Below are 24312 nucleotides of genomic sequence, written 5' to 3' on the forward strand. Positions count from 1 at the left end.
AGGTGCCGGTAAGCCACGAGCCACGTGTCAAAGTATAGACTAATAGAAATGAGCTGAATATAAGAGTAAAAGCTAGACAATGGTAGGCATGAGCTAATGACCAAGCAGTTTAAATAATATAAACATCTGTTTATTTTATAAGTGGGCTGTCAGTATAACAGGGCTTGGCAGGGAGCTGGAGAGAAGGTCTCCAGCTACACTACAACCCTCTTTTGAAAGCTTTAGAGAAATCAACTTACCCAAAAGAAAAAAAAGATACACATCTGTACTAAGCTGTGGGAGAGATGGCTCACAGCCTGATCACCCCAGCAGGACAGAGCCCATCGGATGACAAGAACCCCTTGCACATAAACTTTCCTGTGAGCAGTAAGTGCTTTGCTCTTTCACAGAATGGACAACCAGAGCATCAGATCCTGTAGAAATTTTACATATAAAAGAGAGCTCAACAAAAATAAACATAAAATCATCATTCAGCCTGGGTGTGATGGTGCATACCTTCAATCCCAGTACTTGGGAGGCAGAGGCAGGCAGATCTCTGTGAGTTTGAGGCCAGCTTGGGCTACAGAGTGAGTAGAGTGAGTAGAGGCTATTCCACTGTCTCAAAAAACAACAAGATCATCACCCACAATCTTTACAAGAAGATTGTTTTGTGGTGAAGAAATAGTTGCAACAAGAGCAAGAAGCTGTTTTCAGTGAATACCTACAGGGCCTAGGATGGTCCTCAGAAATCAAATAGCCAAAAAAATCTTAAAAAGTGTTTTAAGCAAAATTAAGGAAATATCCCAGAAAATCATCCAAAAAGATTATAAAATTAGAGAAATATATGAGGAACAACTGATGGCTAACAGACATTCTAGAATTAAAGAAAATATAGGGTTTAAGTTACAAAATAAATAGTGCATCATAGTTTCCAAAGTATTCATTATCAAGTAGAAAGGACCTACTGAGTATACAGCATAATGCCATTTTCAAAGTTCATATTTACTAAAGTCTCCATGAAATTTCAGAATACTGGAACTAAGAAAGGAATCTTGACATTATCTGTGAGAAGGGGAAAATACACTTGAAAGATTTTTTTTTATCTTAATCCAAAAGGTTTGCTAGCAGGAATAAAAAATAAAGACTGCAGGCAAGAATAGGTGCTGAGAAGGAAGATGGGGTGATACAGGAGAACAGCTAACATGTGGGATGGTCATCCAGTACAGGAGGATGCTTCCAACAACCTAGCACCCTAAAGTTCAGAGCTTTCAGAGTATAGCCTGAAAGAACTGCAAGATGTGTCTGTCTTATGAGGTATAGGTTTACAACTGAGAGCCAAGGAGGAAAGCTCTCTGGCAGTCTGTAAAGGCAGCAGTTTGGAGAAGGAAAGAAATAAAGTCCGAGAAGGAATAAGAAATTCCCATTGTTGGGGCTGGAGAGATTGCTCAGAGGTTAAGAGCACCGACTGTTCTTCCAGAGGTCCTGAGTTCAATTCCCAGCACCCACATGGTGGCTCACAACAATCTGTAATGAGATCTGGCTCCCTCTTCTGTATACATAATAAATAAATAAATCTAAAATGAAAATAAATTCCCATTGCTAGCTATGAATTCTGTGAGCTACATTAATGACTGGCCTGGCATGACATGCCCCCTGGTGCAATAGAGACATGTACATCATGGGAGTAACCAACCATTTCCTTTTCTGGTTGGATTTAAGCTCTGTTCTACAAGATGAAACCCATACCTGGCACCATTGTTTGGCCAAGAACCTATAGCTAGACAAGTCATAGACACTAGAGAAGAACCTAATACTATATTTTACTAAATGAACATAGTATTAAATTGGCCCATAAAGACTTATCATTATACTCATAAATCAATTCATATCTCAATCCTTATCTAAGGAAATTCTATCTGCAGTAGATTTTGACTAACACAGAGACTCACAAGTATTTAAAGGGCAGAAAATAAGACACTGCAAAATGCTCAGCCCTAAAAGGAACATATATACCACACACCCTCCATCCCAAGGCTCAGGGATCATTTCAGAAGAGGGCATACAAAGACTGTAAGAGCCAAAAGTGGATGACTTCAAGGAAACAGTGTCTTCTGGACACAGCAGGGCAGCTGCACATATGAACTCACAGCATTTGTGACAGCATGCACAAGACCTGTGGAAGCCCAAGCCAGAGCAAATCCCTGCATGAAGAGGGGAGTTGAGCATACAATCACATCCCTTGCCATAGAGCTACTGGTGACTGTTAGCTGCTGGGAGAGGTAGAGACAGTTTTCTCTAGGAGTATAGAGAGTATAAGTCAGCCATACTCAAGTGAAAGATTACACATTCAAGGGTATTTATGTAGCACAAATCGGTCTTGACAGGTTCTAAAAACTTGCAAAAGGATACAAAGTTGGATGAGGAGGGAAGGGGGTAGATCTGAGAAGAGTTGGAGGAGGGATGAATATAATCAGAACACTCAGTGAAGCAACACAATTTGAAAAATAAATGTTTTCATCTAAACACGGACCATTTTGAGGGTGAAAAAGATCTCTATGATTAGTGCTGGGAGAGCCTGGCCAGACGAGGGACTGAGTAGGGGAGTCTGACCACAACCTTAATGAGCCCCTGAACACAGTAACCATGACAGCTAGCAGGGTTTGGAGGGATTCCACTTCAGCCTTCCCTCCATGATGCATAGCAACACTTTATAATGCAACTCTGTCTCTCTAAGTGGGGAAAACACCACACATTCCTGCCATCAAGACCGCCCAACTTACACGGCAGACTCTTCTGGAAACTTCCATGCATGTTCACATATCGAGCCAATTCACATGTCTTCCTTGTGATCCCTGAGAAGATTTGCCAGTACAACCCTTGCTGCAGGGATCCTTGTGCTTCCTCAAGGATGTGAGACATCCTGAAGCCAAAAGAATACAGAAAACCAGAACTTATTAACAGTTTTCACATTGACATACACCTACAAGCCCATCTAAAGACCATGCACACAAATGTCTGACAGTCCACATAAAAACGCAATCAGAATCTCTTAAAATAGCTTACTTAATATTTATTCATTTATTAATTCCTCTACCCTGATTTGGAAAATGAGGGAGAACCCATGTATGATGATACATAAAACACACAAAAATAAGAGTAAATGAAGAGAAAACAAACACAACAACATAACATAAACTTTGAGGCTGAGAAAAATACAGCCCCATTTGATGTACTTTGATACAGGCTCATTAGAAGCCACAGAAAGTGGCTATTGATGTAAAGGGTCATGAAATAGAAATAAGGTAAGCTCATTTGAACAGTCTCCTATATGAAAATTCTAACTATGTGAAAAGCATCAGCCTTGGTTACACACAGACTTTGGGTTTGTCATGAAAGGTTGTTAGTGGTTAAACATGGAAACTGTTTAATGTGTTACAGTTTTTAGGAACTCTCTTAGAATAGCAACAGGTTACTTCCCTTGCAGTATCTTTGTATTCTGTTTTTTAGGGATAGAATATATGATGGACATCCTGCCAATGTCAAAGTCTTGAAAAGTTTCTTATCCAACACATACTTACACTGTGGAGACAAGCTGGTACTCACAGCCACCAGGAGAGATACCATTCTCAGGTGAGGCAGCAGCTCCTGGCAGCTTGAAGGTCTGAGAACAGGTAAAGTTCACTTCTGACAGCTGTGTCCCAAGATCTTGCCAGCCTAAATGCCCATCATGTTCGGAAACTGGTCCATCTGTATGTCCTGCAATGACTTCTTGCAAACTATGACCCTTAAATGAAAGAGAAAGCATCACCTGTCAAAAGCTATGCATCACCCCTATGCTCAGTTATCAAGGTTTCCATGTGAACAGTAGGAGAATAATCCTAAGACACAGTTCTAAACATGAACTTTTATTCATGTTCAAAGTTACAGCCCCCAAATAAAGCCTTACCCAATAATAAAGTAAGGTTCTTTATCTCCCACTTTATTAGGCACCTAATAGATACTCTAGTGTCATAGCCATGTATGTTGGATGGTCTCCCCAAATGTGGTAGAGAGACACTTAACAAAGTCCTCAAAAAACCAGACCTGATAAACACTCTTGATAACTCTCTCCTATCCCTAGAGGCTGGGCTCTGACTCTCACTGGTCCATAAATGCAGCAAAGTGACTTGTGCTAATTCCAGTCTGAGTAGCTGTCACATAATTTGAAAACTTCCCTTCTTGCCATATTTGGAATTCTTGAATATCAATGAAGCCCACATGGAGTTATTATAGAGCAAAGATAAACCTCATGACTTTGGTGTCTAGCTAAGCTTCCCAACTCCAGCCCCTATGACCACAAGATCACAGCTGAACATCTATAAGCCTATGAGAACTCCACCTGACTGAGGCCCCTTTAGCCCCCAGAATCATGAGAAATCATATAGTGTGTTTTGTTTTCAGTAACTGAGCTTTAGAATTGTTTGGTAGGACAGATCACCTAACTTCTAGCTGAAAATCTTTCGCATACAGCTGAAGAAACATGCCTGCCACCTGCAGATCCCTCTGAGTCAGTCCCAGCTCCACATGGGCTTTTCCAGTGCCTGCATAACTTCAGATTAACTTTCTGTCTAACTAGCATCCTCTATGACTTTTCTTGGCTTCCAAGTTTTCCTCCACATTTAAAACTCATGAACTTCTTTGGGGAAACTTCCAGATGCTCAACTGTTTTGCACTCATGTTATGCGCCCTGCTAAAGCCAGAGAAGATCTTCATGCTTGTGTTGCACAACCCTTGGCATGTGTTAAAGATGCCAAGAAGACAGTGAAGAGCTTAACTACGTACACACTCTTATCTACTCTTTCATTTTGCTCCAACATCATTTCTATTTTATTCATTTCATTGTTTCAATCATTTCATATTCCAATGAATACAAGGAAGAATGTTTCAAGAGGCAGGGATTTGTGAGAGGAGCAAAATGATAAACATAAGAATATACATTTTAGTTCTTGGTAGGAAAATACGTGCTAAAGTTGGCATAATCATCTTCCTGAACATTCCATAGTCTGTATGAATGTTCAGCATGGGTGCCTGGATCCTAGGAAGTGACAGGGGAAGAGGGTAGCTTTTGAATTCCCTCATCACTAAAGCCATAGCTACAAGATGCTGTACAATTACAGATTCTAATGTTTGCTCTGCACTTTCCTTACTACGTGCAAGTAGAAACAGAGTGGGCGAGGGACCAGGCAACCTGCGAGGCAGATGTGTGTTTTTCAAAGTTTGCAGTGCTCTGAGATTGCCAAGTAGGTTGTGGCAGGGAGTATGCACCACCGCACCCAAGTAGTCAGGAGGGATAGAAGTGATGAGCAGCCACCATTTGGGTAGCAGTACCCTTTCAGTGATGCCAGTACTTAGCAAGTTCAAATCCCAGGGTCAATATTAGCATGGTGGATGACTTATCCTTTAACAGGAGCCCAGTTGGTGCTCTGTTGGAGAGATCTAATGGTGGGTACTTACAGCATCCTTCACTGCGAGAAGCAGCTCCTTTAAAACACTGGTCTCATTGAAGGAGGGGATGTGACATAGCACTCCCCAGAGACTCCTCCAGATGCTGGCATTCCCAGTGGGGAGGGCCACCTCCTGGGACAAGCATCCATTCAGGCAAGTGGCAGAAGCATTCTTTGTCAACAGCTGAAAAATTAATGAGGATAGAAAGAGGGAACATTTAGGAACGCTCATTGATGCTCCCCAGGGAATCAAGAACTACAGATAGAAACAGTAACCACATTCAACTGAAGCCCAGAGTTCGTCAAAAACCTGCCTATTCTCCTTATTTTGCCAGTAAAATTCACAACAGGCAAAGATAAATGTGGCTTGGTTTCTTTTAATGTTCCGTGAAAAGGGTTTGTGTAAAATCTTTACCTGCTTTAGCCCCCAAAAGAATGCATCCTTTTCTAGTCTCCAGCTGTCAGGATCACCAGGTATAAAATCCATTGCTGACATCTCCAGGTAACTGAGGACTCCTGCAAGACAGAAACATGACTCACTTTCCACTTGACTTAGGCTCCTTTAATCATGGCTTTTATCTAAAACCATGAGACAGTAAAGAGAATCCCAAAAATATGAATTTCAGTGCACCTGTTATCAACTACTTCACAATCTTACTGGAAGATTATGAATGGGAACATCATGGACTGTTGTTTTATCCTTTCTGAGAACTCAATAATGTGAGAGCTTTGTCATGAGAGCCGTTTGCTTCTAAAGCAATGCCCCTTCTCAGAAGGTCAAAGTGTAAAGTTGCCTCCTTTGAACCAGGGTGGAAGGAACACCTGGCAGTTAGTAGAAGTTAAAAAAAAGGGTATTCTGCACTCTTAGAAGATCTAGATCCCATGCAGGCTCTGAACAACAGAGAAGACAGGCAATCAGAGGTACCAATGCCCTTATGCAGTGTCCTGAGTGCATTTCCATCCAGAACCATAGGGCTGGTGTCAGTGAACGAGTTAAACCATCCCATGAAATGGCTTGCCCTAGACCACATGAAATGGCTTGCCCTAGACCACAGAGCAGGCAGGCTCTGCTAAACAGCAGCTGTGTCGCCTTCATTGTGACAGCAGCGTGGCATGTTCTCTGTGAAACATTCTTGAGGGCACTGTAGTAGTAAATAAGTGTAGATGACACACCACAAAACTCAGCTCAAAACTTCATTCACACACCAGGAAGGCACAAGTCCGCCACTTTCCAGTAACTGTTTCACTTGCCCATCCATTGTCAGTGGGTGACAAGGAAAGCAGAGCTAGTTCACCTTGAACAAAACGCAAATCCCGGGCGACCACATTCCTGAGAACAGTATCCAGCAGGGGCAATCTCTTCAGAACTGGCCACGGGAACAGGTCTGTCACCACACGCTGCAACTTGCCCAGATGCTGGAATCTGGGGGCAAAAAATAAGCAAATGCACCAGCTCAGAAGATGAAGCAAAGGGGAATGCCCCACTGCTTAGGGAAGTGTACTCACAGACTGGAAGGCCCTCTGCAGCACCTAACAGGGGTCCTGACAAACTACGGGGTCAGCTGTTGAATCCTCCGCTGGGAAGATTCTTTTAGGAAGCAGGCCCAGATTAAACACTCTCTTTACCTCCAGAAATGTGTGAAGCAGGTAAAAACTGGGATGAAGCATCAGTTGAAGTTTACAAATATTTGTGTTCCTGAGAATGACAGTTTATGCCTATCAGCCCAGAACTTGGTAGGCTAATGCAGAAGTTCATTGTGAGTTCAAGGCCAGTTCAGGGAGACTTACTCTTCAATGCCTTAAAGCTTACAGTTATGAGGCACAGAAAATTAATCTGACTTTCAAAATATTGACCCATCAAAGGAATAAAAGTGGCATAAAAGACCCGTCAAAGGAATCCTACATAGGCTAAGTTAAGAGTCTCCAAGATCAAAGGAAAAAAAAACCAAAAACCTGTAAGACGGCTTGACACCTCCAGTGCCTGAGGGGTAGGGCTAACTAGGCAGAAAGAGCCTTCAACCCGGGGCCTGCTGTAAGGAAAATTCTTTTTAAGATGTTTGCCTTGAAAGCCTGGCAGAAAAACAACTGCGAACTGAATCTCCAGCAATACCCATCTGCCTCTCTCTGCCTTCCTGCTTGGGGAGCTGGGGTTACAAGAAGAGGCAGAGGCCTAACGGATGCTCTGTCTTAAAATCTGTATGGAAGGATGATGTGTGGCTCAAAGGGATGCAGGAAGTAATGCAGATAAGAAAGTAAAAAGGAAATGATCTGCAAACTGAGACTGAGCAAAAGCTGAAATGGAAACCAGTGTGGGAGAGTGAAGAGCCATCTGCAGGCCAGTGAGGAGCAGGGCTGCCCAGAGCAGCCAACCCCAGGCTCTCTGCATCTGGAGTTTTCTCTTCTGCCTCTCTGATCCCTTTTCCTCCACCTCTCCCTCCTCTTATTCCTCTTTCTCCTTTTCTTCTTCTCCTCCTCTCCTCATCTCTTCCTTTTCCTCTTTCCCCTCTCCTCCTCCTCCCTTTCTTCTCCTCCTCCTCATGGAGTCCCATCTCAATGTGGATATATGCAGAGCATACTGCATCTTCAACCAGGAAAAGGATGGCCAGATGAGGGACAAAAGATGAGCAATGTGGCTACTATGAGCCCAAGCACGACACTCCCTGGCCTGAAATCTGAATGCAGCTATACTACTCTGCATCTGGACTTTTTCAGACCTGCTCCACCTGGCCTCCTCAGAGCATCTCACCAGTGTTGGGTAAAGTCCAAGTTTGACAAATAGTGGCTTCAGTTCTACGGCCACTGTTGGATTCCACCACTGCAGAGAGTACAGAGGAATGGGAAGGGTCCTGGTGGGATTTCTCCTATAAGACATCAACAGGAAAGAGGAACTATCCCCAGTCCATTGCCCTGGATGCACCACCTCTCTCTACCCAGCCTGAATGGTAGCTTCGTAAACTGAGCCTTCCAAGGGAGGAGGCAAGGACAGGTGGCTCACTTTCTAAGATACTCTAGGTGCTGAGAAACCAGCAGATTGGCTCATGGAAAGAATGCAAAGGGGAGAGACAACTGTATCTTCTTTTACTCTCCAAGTAAAAAAGACCACCCACCCTGTGGTATGGAATCTGAATCTGGGCTGCTTCAAGCTCTGACAATCAATGGATTTCTAGGACCACATCTGTAAGCAAAGAGCTCTATGTGTGTTTCACAAGTCAGGCTTGCTAGAGTGTGTAGGGATAGCCTACAAATCCATGTTGCCAGAATCTTTGCTATGCACTGGAGCCCAGATGAAGAGCTCCCAGCGCCCAGCCACCCAACTGACAGAAATAGACAATAACTCAAGAGAGAGAGAGTCTGCAGTGCCTTCAGAGAAAGATGTGAAAGATTGGCTATGGAGACAATGGATTTAAAAACAAGTGTAATTTCCTGGACCAGCACTTGGGATAAGAGACAATCAGTTTCCTGCCAAGGCTGAATGAGAATCTTACAGAAGCCTGGCAGCAATTGGCTGCTCGATTTAATACAAATACATATAGTGAGAGACAAACAAAGTTTAAACAAAGACAAGAGGTATAGCAGAAACAGTGGCAAGTCCCTAAAGTGTAGAAAACACCCAGGAGTGCAACAGGGACCAAACAGAAGAGTAGTCAGTCATAATTATGACAGGTAAGAAAGAACACCAGAGAGGGAGTGGCCAGAGTTTCACCCACACATATCCACGTTGAGATGGAACTCCATGAGGAGAAGAAGAAGAAAGGAAGGAGGAGGAGAGGGGAAAGGAAAGGAAGAGACGAGGAAAGGAGGAGAAGAGGAAAAGGAGGAAGAGGAGGAAGAGGAGGAGGAAAAGGGATCAGAGAGGCAGAAGAGAAAACTCCACAAACACTGGAATTAATAAAAGGGATTAAAAATTCTTGAAGGTTGTATAAGGGTCATTTGACATCCATGTAAGAAAATCAGTGGGTCTGTAAAGAGGAGAAAGTTGGAGGAAGGCTTAGGAGATGGAAGCAGAGACAGAATCGGATGTTAGTGGAAGAAGTGGGAATACCCTCCACTGAGTGTGGGCATTGTCTGTATAGGGGCCTCTCTGTCCATCAGAGCAGCTTAGCAATGTTGGCAGACTTTACTTTACTATAGAGTGAAGCGATGAGGCCACTGGGCAGTGTAACATCTCCAGAAGATCACTGGTTTAGCCTTAGAGACTGTCTGGTGGCCATTACCGCATGGCATGGCTGAGGCCCCAGGCAAGCTGACAGAAGGGCCAGAATGGAACAAGTGATGATCTGCTTGTTGCCCAGACAACCATGGGGAGGGGCAATTTTACATTAGATATAGCACTGGTAATGTCTGAGTGGAAAAGCAGATTCCTTGGGCTGATTGCCTTGTGCGCTCAGCGGTAGACAGCAAAGGCAGTGTCAAGTGCTGAACCTGACTACACAGAAAGGTTAGCTGTGGCTTGTTGGACAGCACATAGTGAAACCTTCAGTTTCCCTAATCTGAATGAACCAAGGACCAAGTGGACCTTCCTTTGATTTCATTCTTATGTGTCAAGTTCATGGGCTGAAGTGTGGAGGGGCCTCTGGGGTCTGTAAGATATCGGAGGTGACTTATTATAGTCTGTTTATTAATGTCCATTATGTAACTGTTGGTCCCTTAGGTTTCCCAAACTAATCAACCAGACAGTTTTTTAAGACCACCATATAGTGCCCTGAGCCTGAACCTACTGACATCCTTGCCTTTTGTCCTTCTCTTTTTCAAGGCACCTCTGAGTTATTACTCCTAGCCACTTCTGGAATCACATGACCACATGTGCTGTCAGCAGTCAGGCAAAATGCCTAGTCACTAAGTGTGGTATAGCTACATAAGTCCATATACGTGTGTGCAAGGTGATCTACAAAAGCAGGCTCCACCTGCTCCCCACTCTGTCACCACATGTTTCTCTTGGGTAGGCCTACTCACATCTATCCTTTCCCTTCCCTACTAAAAACTCTTATAGTGGTTTCTGCTGTACCTCGTGTTTTCTTGCACCCAGTAAATAATGTCAGTAAATAAATAACACTGGTGCCATGATGGAACAGGCTTTCCTGGCACACCTGTACCAGGATCCTGAACCGAGGTTGGTTCATCTACAACTACCCACTTGCCATCTGCCCGGCCATCAGATTACTCCACACAACACCGACGACTACTTTGATTGGTGAGTTTTCCCTTTACCAGTTAGTGTAAACACTTCCCTGGACCCGTGGGAATGACCATTGATCATCTGTCTGGTGTCCCTCTGATGTCCTTAGAAGTGGGGGTACCCCCATTTATGGTCTTTATCAGCTATGGTCAGCCCCCATCGCTGATTACCACCCCACCCCCCGCCATTCCCTACAACTGTGGTCTGAAGCCTGATTTTTGTTGGTTTCTCATCTCTTGGACTCCTGTCCTTCCAGCTACCATCCCGGCCCTCGCTCTTTGTTTGACAGAACACAGAGTGACTTGTGCCATTCTTAATTGCTCCTTGCTTAATTAACTCTGGGATGCCTGAGATATTATAGCATTGGATCTCGTTTATTTTTTATTTTTTCTCTCTGCCACAGCCCTGGGAATAAGACCTCCAATCCTATAAGCCCTACTTCTCTGGGATGCCTTTCAGAAACCTTCAAACCTCTCAGCTTAATGCCTTACTTACAGACTTGTAAGCTTATCTGCCTCTGCACTAAAAAGTGGCCTAAATATCCTTTAGATAACAATAAAAATGGCCACCTAATGACTCCTTGGACCCCAATATTTTACGTGAGTTAGCTAACTTCTGTCAACGAAGGGGCAAAGGGAAAGAGTTACCTTATATCCAAGCTTTCTTCTATCTCACCTCCAAACCCTCTCTTTGATTTGTATTCACCAGCCTACATGCTCCTACCTATGCAACCCGAACCAGAGGAACCTCTCACTACTATTTTAGACCCCGCCTTTCCAACCTCTCGCTCCTTCCTCTCCTCCAGTGACTGTTACGTTGGCTCCTCCAGGCCCTTCCTCCTCTCTGCTACCAGGCCACTCCAACAGCCAGACTCTGGCTCCCACCTACTCCTCCTGCCATGCATCCTCAAGATGCTAAGGGACTCCACCCCAGTCAAACCAACCCAGCAACCGTCCTCCCTTTGGGAGAGGTAGCCAGGGTAAATGGACTAGTTAAGGTCCATGTCCCTTTCTCATTAGCAGAACACTCTCAGATAGAAAAAAAAAAAAAAACTGGGTTCTTATATGTCTAATTCTACCTCTTTTATTAAAGAATTCCAGTATATCACCCAATCCTATAATCTCACCTTTTATGATATATCCATGGTCCTAACTAAAAACCAATTCCTGAGGAGCGCAGACAAGTTTGAGAACTGGCTAGGATACATGCAAGACTAATACAGCACAGCCTCCCAGAGCTGAAGCAGTTCCCAATCTGGATCCACAGTGAGGTTATAACACCTCCTCAAGTGGCTCTCTAGCTAGGGATCAGTTTATGACCTGCCTCCTAGCAAGTCTTCATAAGGCTGCCCTCAAACTAACAAACTATGAAAAGCTTCAAGACATAGTTCAGGACAGACAAGAAAATTGGCATCAATTTTGACTTACAAAGGCCGTCTTACAGTATACTACTAATCTAGATCCTGAAAGCCCAGTAGGCAGACAGCTCCTTATGACTCATTTCTTTTTGCAGAGCTTCCCTGACATTAGGTCCAAGCTTAAGCATCTGGAGAGAAGGCCCCTGGCTCCACAGGCAGAAGTCTTAGCACTGGCTTTTAGGGTGTACCATGGGAGAGATAAGAAAGCCCATAAACAGAAATACCAAATGCTGGCCACGGCCATCCGACTGGTTGCAGTGACTGCCCAAGGGCACCTAGGGCCTTGTTTTAAATGTGGTTGAGAAGGTCATAGGGCTTGTATTTACCCTGCCCCATATGGACCTCCTGGTCCATGTCCAAAGTGCCACCAAGAGGGCCATTGATCAGTTGACTGCCCCCATGCATCTCATGGCATGGGAACATCAATTGCAGACCACCCTCCAGCCAACTTTCTAAGCTTGGCTATGGACAACCAAACTTCTAGTCTTGGCCATGGATGATTGAAGGTGCCCAGGCTCTGATCCAACAACTGTCATCTCTCACAGGGAGCCTCGGGTAGCCATTACAATATTGGAATAATCAATTTCCTTCCTCATGGACACTGAGGCCACTTACTCTGTCCTGAAGGAGCTTTGGAGACCCATATCTCCTTCTCATCTCCCTATTGTCAGGGTAGGGAGAGAGCTTTTCCTACCTCATCATAACCCACCACTTAATTGTATTTTCAGGGGTATTTTTGGTCATGCCAACTTTCCCTGTGCTCCTAACAGGAAGAGAATTTTTTGAGCCAAGGTAGGAGCTTCCATTTCATTTGCTTCCCCCACTTGCCTGACCCCAGACTCACCAGAGCTCCTCTTTTCCTCCTCGTATCCCCCACCCCACTAGCTCTAGCATGTCATTTCCCTTGCCAGCCTCTCAGTTGGACCCCCAAGTCTGGGACACCCAAAACCCTTCTGTTGCCAGGCACCATTCCCCTATTGCTATCCAGTTACAGGACCCTACCCAGTATATCACCCAAGCTCAGGACCCTCTCTCATTCCAGAGCCTCGGGGACTTAAACCTATCATCTCTGACCTTCTAAGAAAAAAGCTACTTTGCCCAAGCTTTTCTCCTTTTAGCACCCCCATACTTGCAGTTAAGAAGTCTAATGGAACCTACTACTCATTAATTCTGCAGTGATCCCACTCTATTCTGTGGTCCCCAATCCTCATCCACTCTCTCCACTATCCCCTCAGGTACCTCCCATTTCTCAGTTCTGGATCTCAAGGACACTTTCTTCTCTATTCCTCAGCCCTCAGTCTCAAAATATCTTTGTTTTCACCCTGACTGACCCTGACACGCACCTGTCCATGCAGCTGACCTGGACTGTCTTGCCACAGGGATGCAGACACAGCCCACACCTGTGTCAGGTACTGGGGTCGTTGAAGCACAGGTACTACCTGCCCATACTACTAACCAACAGGCTGAACTAATAGCTCTCATCCGTGCCTCCCAATTGGCACAGGAACAATCCCTAAATGTTTACACAGACTCCAAAATATGATTTTCATATCCTTGTGTCCCACGCTACTATCTGGCAAGAGCATGGGCTTCTTGCAGCAAAAGGAGGACCAATGTCTCACTTAGGCCAAACAATGGCCATGCTAAAGGCCATGTTTGCAGTCTCTATATTTCTATCTCCTTTGTGCCACTGCTACCCACAGTCCCAAGACCCCATGGCCCAGGGCATCCCCTCAGTCAGGAGACAAGACCCTCAACAGAAAAACCTACATCCTAAGTGGACTCTAGAAAATGTGAGAGAGCTTAAGATATCTAGAGTTAGTCTTCACTATGCAATCATAACAACCACATAGCCTCATATACTTATGATATACTGTGGTACCATTTGCATTCCACAGAGCCAGAGTCTCTGTATTTGAACAACATATTGTGGTTGAAACAAACTTTTTGGAGACAATAAGGAATCGGTTTTCTTCTGAGGAAAGCATTAATTCCAGAGGCTAATAGGATTCACATTAGTATAAACTGCTACACACACACACACACACACACACACACACACACACACACAACCACCACCACCACACCCACTATATATATAAACATATACATATATATACACATACACACATATACATATATATATACATACACATATGCATACACTACACACAGAGATACATACACATATACAAAGACACAAGTGCACACACCATACATATACAACTATACATATCACACAAACACATATATATATACACATCATACATATATAACACACAAACACATATATCACATACATATGCATACAACCCATATGTACATCAACACACACACACACACACACACACACACACACACACACACACACACACATATACATAAACACACACACACAAAGTGGAGTGCATTGGCCCTGGTACGGAAAACTGCGTTGTGAAGCCATCACTAAGTACATCTCAGACACTAGTGCATCTGTGGTTGAACTAGCAAACAGGGTTGTAGTTATGGCCTGGCCCCACACATGCCTATGCAAGCTGATCTTTAAAACAATGTTAACTTCTATAGACCTTTTATACAGTAAGTCCTTCTCCAAGATGACCCAGAAACAGTTTATTTTTGTCCAGCACTGATCAAAATTCCTACCTAGCAAATACCCTTCTCATCTTCCTACTGTTTAAAATGCTGAAGACATTGCCACTGTGTAAAACCTTAATGCACATTCCAGAAGGCTGGAACTTGTGCTTTCCCATGTTTCAGTCTTGTGTATATATTAGCACCGTACCCCCTACCCTAACAACAACAATAGTCAACTTCTTTGTTCCCAACCAAGTTGGTTTTATCCTGTAGATCCATAGCACCTAAAGAAACACACCAGTCTTATAAGAGAAGCGACTATTTGGGTAAATTAATGTTAGTTATATTAAAAATGAAAAAATCCAAGTTCCACCTTTTCTACTACTAAGGTATTACTGAGCCTATGTGAATATTTCAGCTCCATACAATCCCTAACTAGGAATACAGGATGCACCTCATGGGAAAACAGGTCTAATGTGCATGTGTTCACTTTAGGCAAAGACATCAACATGAAATTCAGGAAGCTGACACCTTCTCAATGTGATTATACTTGTAAGATTACTTTGTTTGTTTGTTTGTTTGTTTATTTGGTTTTGGTTTAATTTGGTTAGTTATTTTTTTAGAAAGGACTATTGTCACCAAGGCTGGGATGAACTCCTAAGCTTAAAAGAGCTTACACCCCTGAGTGCTGGGATGAGAGGTGTGTGCTACCACAACCAGACAGCACTTTAGACCGCGTTACATATTCACACCCACGTCCAGATGACTGCATAGGTCTCCCAGGGTGAGCCACAGCAAAAGTCTCAGGTTTCCATGTACTAACTTGGAATTCATGTCCAGCTATGGTTTTACAGGATTTGTCTCTAACAGCATCATCACACATTCCTACAATGTCAGCGTGATCAAGCCTACTCAACAACAAAAGACATACAGATGCCTTACATCTGTGGAAGCAGATGGCTGTCTCCGGGGCCATCCGCTGCCAAGCTGTCACTCAGGATGATTAGGGTAGTGTGCAGGACTTCCACCACCTTCCATGGTTCACTCCCCTCTTTAAACTGTTCCCTAAGGGCCGCCAGACTGTGGCTGACACCTGCAAGTAGGTTCTGCAGCAGACGACCCTGCTGCCACTGGTCAAACACCTGCAAATTGAGAAACAAAAGTAGATTGTCAATCATATTAGAAATGCTTGAGAAATAGTAACAGAGCATTAGAAAGGACAAGATTTTTAAATTTCTGATCAATTAAAATATCTATTACAATTGTATTATGACTTCATGTCTACTCAAAAATTAAAGATAAATGTCAACAAGAGACTTACAGCTTATTTATTATTCCCCTTATTCTTTTCCTCATTCCTCTAAGAGAAACAAGAAAAGAAAAGACTGGAAAACTATGCATTTCATTTAAAAAGACCTAACCTGAAAACTGAACTAGCACATTGAGAATGGCTTGAATGAAATTAAAAGTTTAAAACTAAGCCGGGCCGTGGTGGCGCACGCCGTTAATCCCAGCACTCGGGAGGCAGAGCCAGGCGGATCTCCGTGAGTTCGAGGCCAGCCTGGGCTACCAAGTGAATTCCAGGAAAAGGCGCAAAGCTACACAGAGGAAAAAAAAAAAGTTGAAAAATATATTCTGTCATTAATAAGCACTCTCTGAGTGCCACTTTGTGGCAGATCTGGGGATTGATACTACAGGCAGCTAGTCATCGTGTCGCACAAGTGTCTCGTGCCCGGAGCAGACAGTGAGTATATGCACGAAGGAAAGGAGGTAGGCTGATGAAGACTTGACTAGCACCCCAGATCAACCCTTTAATGCTGGTCCCTTCAGCACTACCTCTTGGCCACTTTGGTGATGGAGAAGTTACTCTCTAACCAGTGAACGTATTCTAACAAGTCATGCATATTTTTCTGAAGATTTTTTTAACCCACTACTTGATAGTCTTCCCTTTATCAGTCATGTGTATTTGGAAGGGAAGAAGATTTTTATCCGTGTGAGTTCTCCAAGGTAAAAAGGATGCAAGTGGGTATGCTATTTGACAAAGAGTGGGTGGTACTTTGGTGGGAGTGTGGCCTGCTAGTGCCCATGTATCTCAAGGAACAGAGCTGTGAGCAGGCCAGGGCCACTGTGAGCTTTGGAGGCTATCAACTTTCTAGTGATTAGGGTATTCTGCTACCCACCAGCATCTCTGATATAGCCCCTAACACACACTTCTCCCCTTATGTCTCTGGAGACAGCTGATATGCCTTTAAAGCATTTTTTTTTAAATAAATCATTGTTTTTGCACTTTTCAAGAAAAAAAAAAAACAAAACAGAAGACACGAGGCAAAACTAATGCTTGCATGACATTTCAAGTGGCACAAGGAATCTCACATGCCAGAAATACGGCATGGATCTATAGCTCTCTTAGCTAACAAGTGTGTATGTGTGCCTAGGTCACACGCTTTGGGTGTCTTAGGACTGAGAGTTTGTTGAGTTAAGGCTGTTGGATGCATGTGAGAGTAGGTCACAATGACCAGATGTAGAGGTCCTAAGGTCTTTCCCAGGAAAAGTCACGGAATCACATAGTGAATGGCATGAGGGGAAAGACCTGGTGCACTCAGAGCATCCAGGCACACAACAGCACCTGTCTGTAGAGTGTCAGCCAGCTGACTGCATGGATAATATAGTTCTTGACTCCTGACCACTTGGGATGACAGTCTGCCCGGTAGCCCTTGCTCTCAGCTTCATCCTCAGAAGTGTTGGACAAGATGGAGCATATCATCCTCTCCAAGAAACTGTGTGTAGGAATCTGGAAATAACATGAAAAATACTTTGAAGTAAAGTAGTTTTTCCTGTAATGTTTTTCTTTCAAAATAATATATCCCAGTCTTGCTGGAGTCAGAGCTCATGCATTCATCTGAAGAATGCTAAGTGTCACTCAATGCCTGTGCTATTTGTCCTGAGGGGAGGCCTCTAGACTTAAGGGAAAAAGATGGATCCTACTTTTAGGAACAGGGGGAGCCATTGTTTCTCCAGGAGGAAGACACATGGTTGAGTCAAACATTGCTCACCCTCATTCTCCCACCAAAAGCCATCATGGGCCAAGCCAAGACCAGCTGACGCTTTGAACTAATAGCAGTGCTTTGCCAAGAGCACTGTCTTTTCTAGTTATCAAAAACAGGCAAAATAAGAAAGATCAAAATTGAATCCTGGTTAGACATTGCTTTACCATTTTGAACCATTCTCTTTTGTGTATTAACTTCTCTACAACCACTCTACACATGTGTGTGGCAAAAGGAGCTATGTCCACTTACCCTGGACTCTTACAATAACTGTAGTGTCATCAGAAGTTCTGTTGGTGGTTGCCTGTGGTAGGAATGACTTCGTCACCTTAAAATGCCTACATGGAAGCCATCACCCACAAAGCAACAATGTGAGGAAGGGGAGCCTCTTGGGACCTCTACAGTTTGCAACTGGTATTCTCCAGAGGACCATGGGGTATTATTAGGAGGCGACCTTTAGGAGGTGAGGCATAGGAAGGAAAAATCAGATCATCTGGGATGTGCTCTTCTAGAGGACATTTGGACCAGCTCCTTCTTCTGTCTTTGTTTCTGAGCTACCATGAAGTAAACAGCATCTTCCACCATGTGCTTCCCACCATGATGTGCCACCTCACTAAAAACCCCAAGAGCACTGGGACCAAGAGACCCATGACACCCCTGAAACTGAACCAAATAAACCTTTCTTCTACTAAGATGATCAAAATCTCAGTTGCTATAGTAATGGAGAAATGATTAGCATAGGGGCCAATGAGCTCATGAGGAAGAAGCTGTCATCATTAGATTAATGCTTCTCGAATGAAGGAGGAACTTGATAAGCTTGTCACTCCTCTCTTGGACAATGGTGAAGGCACAGCAAGAAGACACTGTCTTAGAACTAGAGAGTGGACTTTAACTAGACAGCCAGTCTCCTGGTACTCATCCTCAGACATTCAGCCTCCAGAGTTATAAGAAAGGAGTTCCTGGAGCATACATCCCGCAAGCCGTGGCATTTCAACAACAAACTGGACTAAGACAACGGCCACGATCAAGGAACAATAAAGTGTCTTTGCTCATCCCACATTTTCCTTTAGGGCTCAGATGAAAACTATTCACTAGTGGCTATCAAAACCACAGAGCCCCCTGCATTTTTGTTTTTGGTTGTTGTTTTTCCTCTCTAACTGAAAGTAAAATCAATGTCATGCATCCTGTTAGAAAGATAAGGCCTTGTCCCTGCCTAGACACTCAGTCTGTGAGAGTAGCATGCACAGACATCAAGTTCCCTTTGACAGGCCCTATCACAGAGACTGAAGAGATCATGGGAACACTGAGGCTGGGGCTAGGTCATGGGGACTCCTAGCACATGGAACTCCATCAATCATTTTGTGGAGGCAGAAAAAGGTGGTGATGAGGTGCACTTTAGTACAGGAGCAGTATGGTGAGGTTCCCCAAAGGCATGAGAAATGGAAGGACATAAGTCAGGCCTTGCCTGGAGAGGACCTGAAGACATGAACAGGTGACAGACATTCACAGGTTTTTTACAAAAATGGGAAGAAGATTCACCAACCCTTAGGTTTCCCATCCTAACCCCTAGAGCCTATGAGTACAATCTTTCCAGGTGTTAGACAAAAAACCTAAACCTGCTAGGCTTCTTGGGTTCACATAACCCAAGAGTCTGGAAGCTGGAAGTCTGAGAATCTTCTTGGTGTCAGATGAGGGCGTTATTCTTTGTCAAAACATGGCATGGAGTATGGCATGGTCACACAGGGTGAGTGTAGCATTCAGGTCTCTTCCTCCGCTAATAAAGCCGCCAGTGTCATCATGAGCTAACCACCCCATAACTTCATCTGGTCCTAGTTACTTCACAATGAGTCTACCTCCAAAACTGTTAACAAATTCATGAGTTGGGTTTTCGAAAACCTTGGGGTGGGGGAAGTGTATTCAAAGCATGGCTAATATTTCAGGGAAGGGTACTCGCTCACAGGGACATGGAAAATCATGGTAAGTTAAATCCCACCCTGAGAACATGAGTACCTTCCAAGACTCCAAAAGGAGATATTGGGTCTTCACTTAACACACAAGAAAAATCCTATAGACATAGGTGGGGTCTGAAAGAAGGAGTTCATGGCCCTAGGATGCAGATGTGTGTTCTTACAAAGCAGAAGGGTTTCCAAATTGTCTAGGGCCATAGAAGAGGGCTCTATAGACAAAAGACACCCACAGAGCCTCAGTAATACCCATGTAAACTATGTTTTAAGGATGGGCTAAAACCACACCTTTATTTTATCTAGAAACTGGAGCTCAGTTTTGACAAGCCCATCTCCTCTCATGTCCGTTTTGTTGTTGTTGTTGTTGTTGTTGTTTTGATTTTTTGTTTTTTGTTGTTTTGTTGTTGTTTGTTGTTGTTGTTTTTCTTCGCCTGGAGAATCCCCCATATATCTGCTCCCACTGAGGCTCATTTTCTCTCTTGGAACCATGCTCACAAGTCTAGTTGGTGGACATCACACCTCCACCAGGCCCTGCCCGGCTCCTCCTACTGATGGTTCCCAGAGTAATCAAGTTCATATCCCTGCTAAAGTGCCTCTGACTGCTGAGATAAAATGGTAAGGAATGAATGGGGCATCTTGCCAGGTGTGGTGGCACATGAGTTTAATCCCAGTACTCAGGAAGCAGAGGCAGGTGGATCTCTGTGAGTTCAAGGCCAGCCTGATAAACAAAGCAAGTTCCAGGAAAGCCAGGGTGGTTACACAAGGAAAGCCTGTCTTGAAAACAACAAACAAAAAAACAAAGAAAAGAAAGAAGAAGAAAAAAGAAAGGGACATCTCTAGGGGTTGCTCTACTTAAGGAGCTTGGAGTTGAGGAGTACTCACTCTCCTTCCTGGCCACCATCTCCCACTGTTACCCAACTGGCCCCGGTGATACACAATTGTCCCTCCATTTCTATGGAGCACTGATGCCAGGATCCTCCAAAGATTTCAAAACCTACAGAAGCCAAATTCTCTTATTCAAAATGGTATGGTATTTGCATGAGACCTGCAAATGTCTGTCTATATATGTTTTAACTCCTTTCCAGGTGACTTAAAATAGCTAACATGGTGTGAGTGCTCTGTAGACAGTCACTATGCAGTGTGGTTTAGGGAGTAACGACAAGGAAATAGGCAGCACATATTCATGTTTTATCTAAAACTTTGGGTCTGCAGTTGTATGTGAGATGCAGATTCAGGGGTCACTATATTATGACTCTAAGGACACCCAATGCTATGAGAAGATAAGTAGGCATACCTCCTTCAGATCAGCTGAATAATTCAGGATATGTTCTATTTGAAGGTCATTGAAACCAAACTGAGACTTGAGATCAGAGTGGACTTTCTGTGGATCCCACACCATATTCTGCAGGGACAGGTGGTAAACAGACTCTGTGAACACAGATGATTTATGTATTGGTTATTTTGATATTCAGATATGCCTACAGTAATAAAGAAAACAATATTCACACTGATGATTTATGTATTTGTTATTTTGATATTCAGATATGCCTACAGTAATAGTAAATAGAAACAGTAAAGTGGATAGAAAATTAAACTTAACACCACTAAATATCGTTTGTGAATAAAAACAATGGTTGGAGAGAGAGGTGGTTCAAAAGTTAAGGGTGTTTACAGCTCTTACAGAGGACAGTCTCAGTTCTGAGCACCCACATGTTGACTCACAACTACCTGTAGGGGTGGTTGTCTGTGCTTTACCCTGAAGCACCGCCCTAGCAGTCAGTGGATAACTCCTAGATACCTGCCCTCCCCCGGGCGTGGCCGATGAGGGACCCCCTAAGACCTGGAATGCATATGTGCTCCATCTCTGGGCTACCTCATGGTCTTGGATGCTGGACGCTGATACTGTGGACCAAGGCAGAGTTCTCCAGAGAACCACATTGGACCGTGCCCCACCCCTCCTGGATCCTGCGACCAACTCCCTTATACATATTGTGAGTTAACCCAGAATAAAGCCCTTTTGACTATCAGACAGACTCCACGTAATTGATACTTTAACTACCTCAACTCTAGTTCCATAGGTTCTGATGACTTCTTGCCTCCATGAGCACCTAAGTGCACATGAAACACATAAACTAAAGTTTATACACAGATGTGTGCACATGAACACACTTGTAGAATAAATAAATAAATTTAAAGAAGACTAAACAAGAGTTGGTACAGTCCTTACCCCTCATGTGCAGAGTACACGTCGCAAGGTCCCTAGTAGATGCCTGAAACTGTGAATAACAAAACCCTGGATATAGCAAAACATTTTGCCCATATGAACCCATGATAAACTTTAATTTATAAACTAGGCATAGTAAAACATCAAAGCAACTAGTAATATAACAATAATATGCCTCAGTAAAATTGCCAGGGTCACTGCCCTTTGCATTTGAAGGCTACTATTGAGTAAAATAAAGGTTACTTGAACAAAAACACTGCCATGCAGTGACAGCTGGTCTGATAACCAAAAGTACTATTGGCTGCTGAATGACGAATGTGCCGGCAGTGTACACAGTGTGGATATGGGAGAGAAGAGTAATTCCTGCTCAAGGCAAATGGAACAAGAAAGAGTAAGATTTCATCTCGTTACTCAGAAGGTCATGCATTTTAAAAGATGTGGATTCAGGCTGGAGAAATGACTCAGAAGCTTAGGGTGTTTTCTGCTCCTGCAATGAACAGGGAGTTCAGCTCCCAGAATCCACATTGGATGATTCACAGTTGCCTGTACCTCCAGCTCTGAGGAATGCAATGGCCTCTTCCAGCCTTTATGGGTACCTGCCCACATATGCTTACATACACATAGGTTAAAAAAAAAATTCTAAAGAAATCTTTAGAATTTATGAATTGCTTATTTTGCTAATTTTTAAAATTATCTACTTACTATTTGTGGGCTGCAGTTGGCTGTGGGTAACTAAAACCATACATAAGGGAAAACTAGTGTTCTGGATGCCAGAAGTGTGGTGAGTGTCTCAAGGCCCCACATGAGTGATGATACAGTTCCAAGGAGAAACTGAAAGTACATTTCCAGAGCTTTGTAAAATTCAGACCAATGAAGCCAGTAATTTCACATCTAGTCTAAAATGCTATCTCAAGGGGCTCAACCAAATGAAAGTGAATGTACAGCAATAGTTTTACACCGGCTTCCCAGTAGTTAAATATTGAAAACCAGCTAACTGTAGCACCAAGGAGAAGGACTCAATATCAAATAGTATAAAATGACCTTAAAGTCTGATTCTAAAGGTTCAAGCCACAGGGTAAAGTTCACTCAAGTGGGATAATCAAGACACAAAGCCCGTAAGCTGCTCAGATTCTCAAGGGGCAGCATCTGGAAGGGGCAGCCCAAAGTGTAAGTCCAAACTCCCCAAGTCTGAGGAGATCTCCAGGGAGCATATCCTGGCAACTGCATACATAACAGCACTCAAGCCATTCAGGGAACTTTTGTCAGCAAATCTAACTGAATGGATCACTTCAAATCATGGCTCTACAGCCAGCTGCCATGGACCATGCATGTGCCAGCCACCTGCAAGATTTCTCCACATGTGATCGCATGCGATCCTTAAGGTAATGTGGTTATGTGAATGACACTTTTTAAAGGATTTTTATTATTTTTAATTATGTGTGTGGGTGTATGTTCACATGCGTGCGGGTGCCCATGGAGGTCAGCAGAAAACATTTGGATCCCCTGGAGCTGGAGTTACAGGTAATTGGAAGCTGTCTGACCTGGGTACTGGGAACCAAACTTAGTCTTTTACAAGAGCAATACATGCTCTTAACCTGTGGCATATCTCCCTTGCTCTAGTCATGATATTTAAGGGAAAAAGGAAAAGGAAGACAGACCCTAGGAATCCAAGACATTAGGTTCCCAATAATATTGTCTTTGCATAATGCCATGAGAGTGTTTTCTGAGATTAAATTAGCCCTCATGGGATGTTGATGAGGTGTCAGACTGAGAATTAAGCATTTCCCACATGAGATCGAGGTCATCAACAAACAGCACAGTAAATGTCCCCAGAAAAATCAGACACAATCCTAAAAAACTCATTCCTAGAGTAAGATATTAGTTACACCCAAAGGATACGGTTCCCAAGCCTGAGTTCTAAGTACCTATCCCTACTGATATATCTTATTAGAACTAGACACAGCATTCCAGAAAAGAACAGAAAGAATAATAGTGTCATTAGTCTACCAAAATGCTTTGGAAAATAAAGACAATACTCTTTGAAACTGAAGGGCAATATGGATTCTGAAATTTGTGGTTGAACAATGGCATGTTCAGATCATGTGACAAAATGTGAGTGAATGATGTGACTGGAACAGCAAAATTGTCCCTTCCCTGCAAGCACTGTATTCTGTTCACCGGGAAAAGCATTTTTCTTGGAGACAAGAGAAATGAAGACAATTTTTAGTGGTCTCTAGGAGTCTATTTTATAATTGTATTTCTTAACTCTGACTGAAATGGATAGAAAATTGCTTTTAATTACATTCTTTAAAGTAATTATATCTCCAATTGTACGCTAAATTGAATGTTATAATTTGGGTGATTTGCACAAATTTCTGCTTCCAGATGAGCTTGTTAAAATTGAGGTCACAGAGAACCTTTCAATGAGGTGTTTAATATATCTCCTAC

The 24312-nt window shown here is 43.3% G+C and overlaps 1 protein-coding gene across 1 annotated transcript in view; it reads right to left on the minus strand.

Moving 5' to 3' along the window:
* Abca13 (ATP binding cassette subfamily A member 13) overlaps window positions 1-24312 on the minus strand; it is a 428395-nt gene that overhangs the window by 343485 nt on the left and 60598 nt on the right. The window contains exons 8-15 of the mRNA XM_036201460.1: window positions 20935-21068; window positions 17259-17423; window positions 15575-15774; window positions 6758-6885; window positions 5878-5978; window positions 5473-5646; window positions 3558-3763; window positions 2769-2899 (exon numbers count right to left, since the gene is read on the minus strand). Of these exons, the coding sequence (XP_036057353.1) occupies window positions 2769-2899; window positions 3558-3763; window positions 5473-5646; window positions 5878-5978; window positions 6758-6885; window positions 15575-15774; window positions 17259-17423; window positions 20935-21068 (1239 nt within the window). The remainder of the gene's footprint in view (window positions 1-2768; window positions 2900-3557; window positions 3764-5472; window positions 5647-5877; window positions 5979-6757; window positions 6886-15574; window positions 15775-17258; window positions 17424-20934; window positions 21069-24312) is intronic.

This window comes from Onychomys torridus, chromosome 10, assembly GCF_903995425.1.
Source record: "Onychomys torridus chromosome 10, mOncTor1.1, whole genome shotgun sequence".
NCBI lineage: Eukaryota > Metazoa > Chordata > Mammalia > Rodentia > Cricetidae > Onychomys > Onychomys torridus.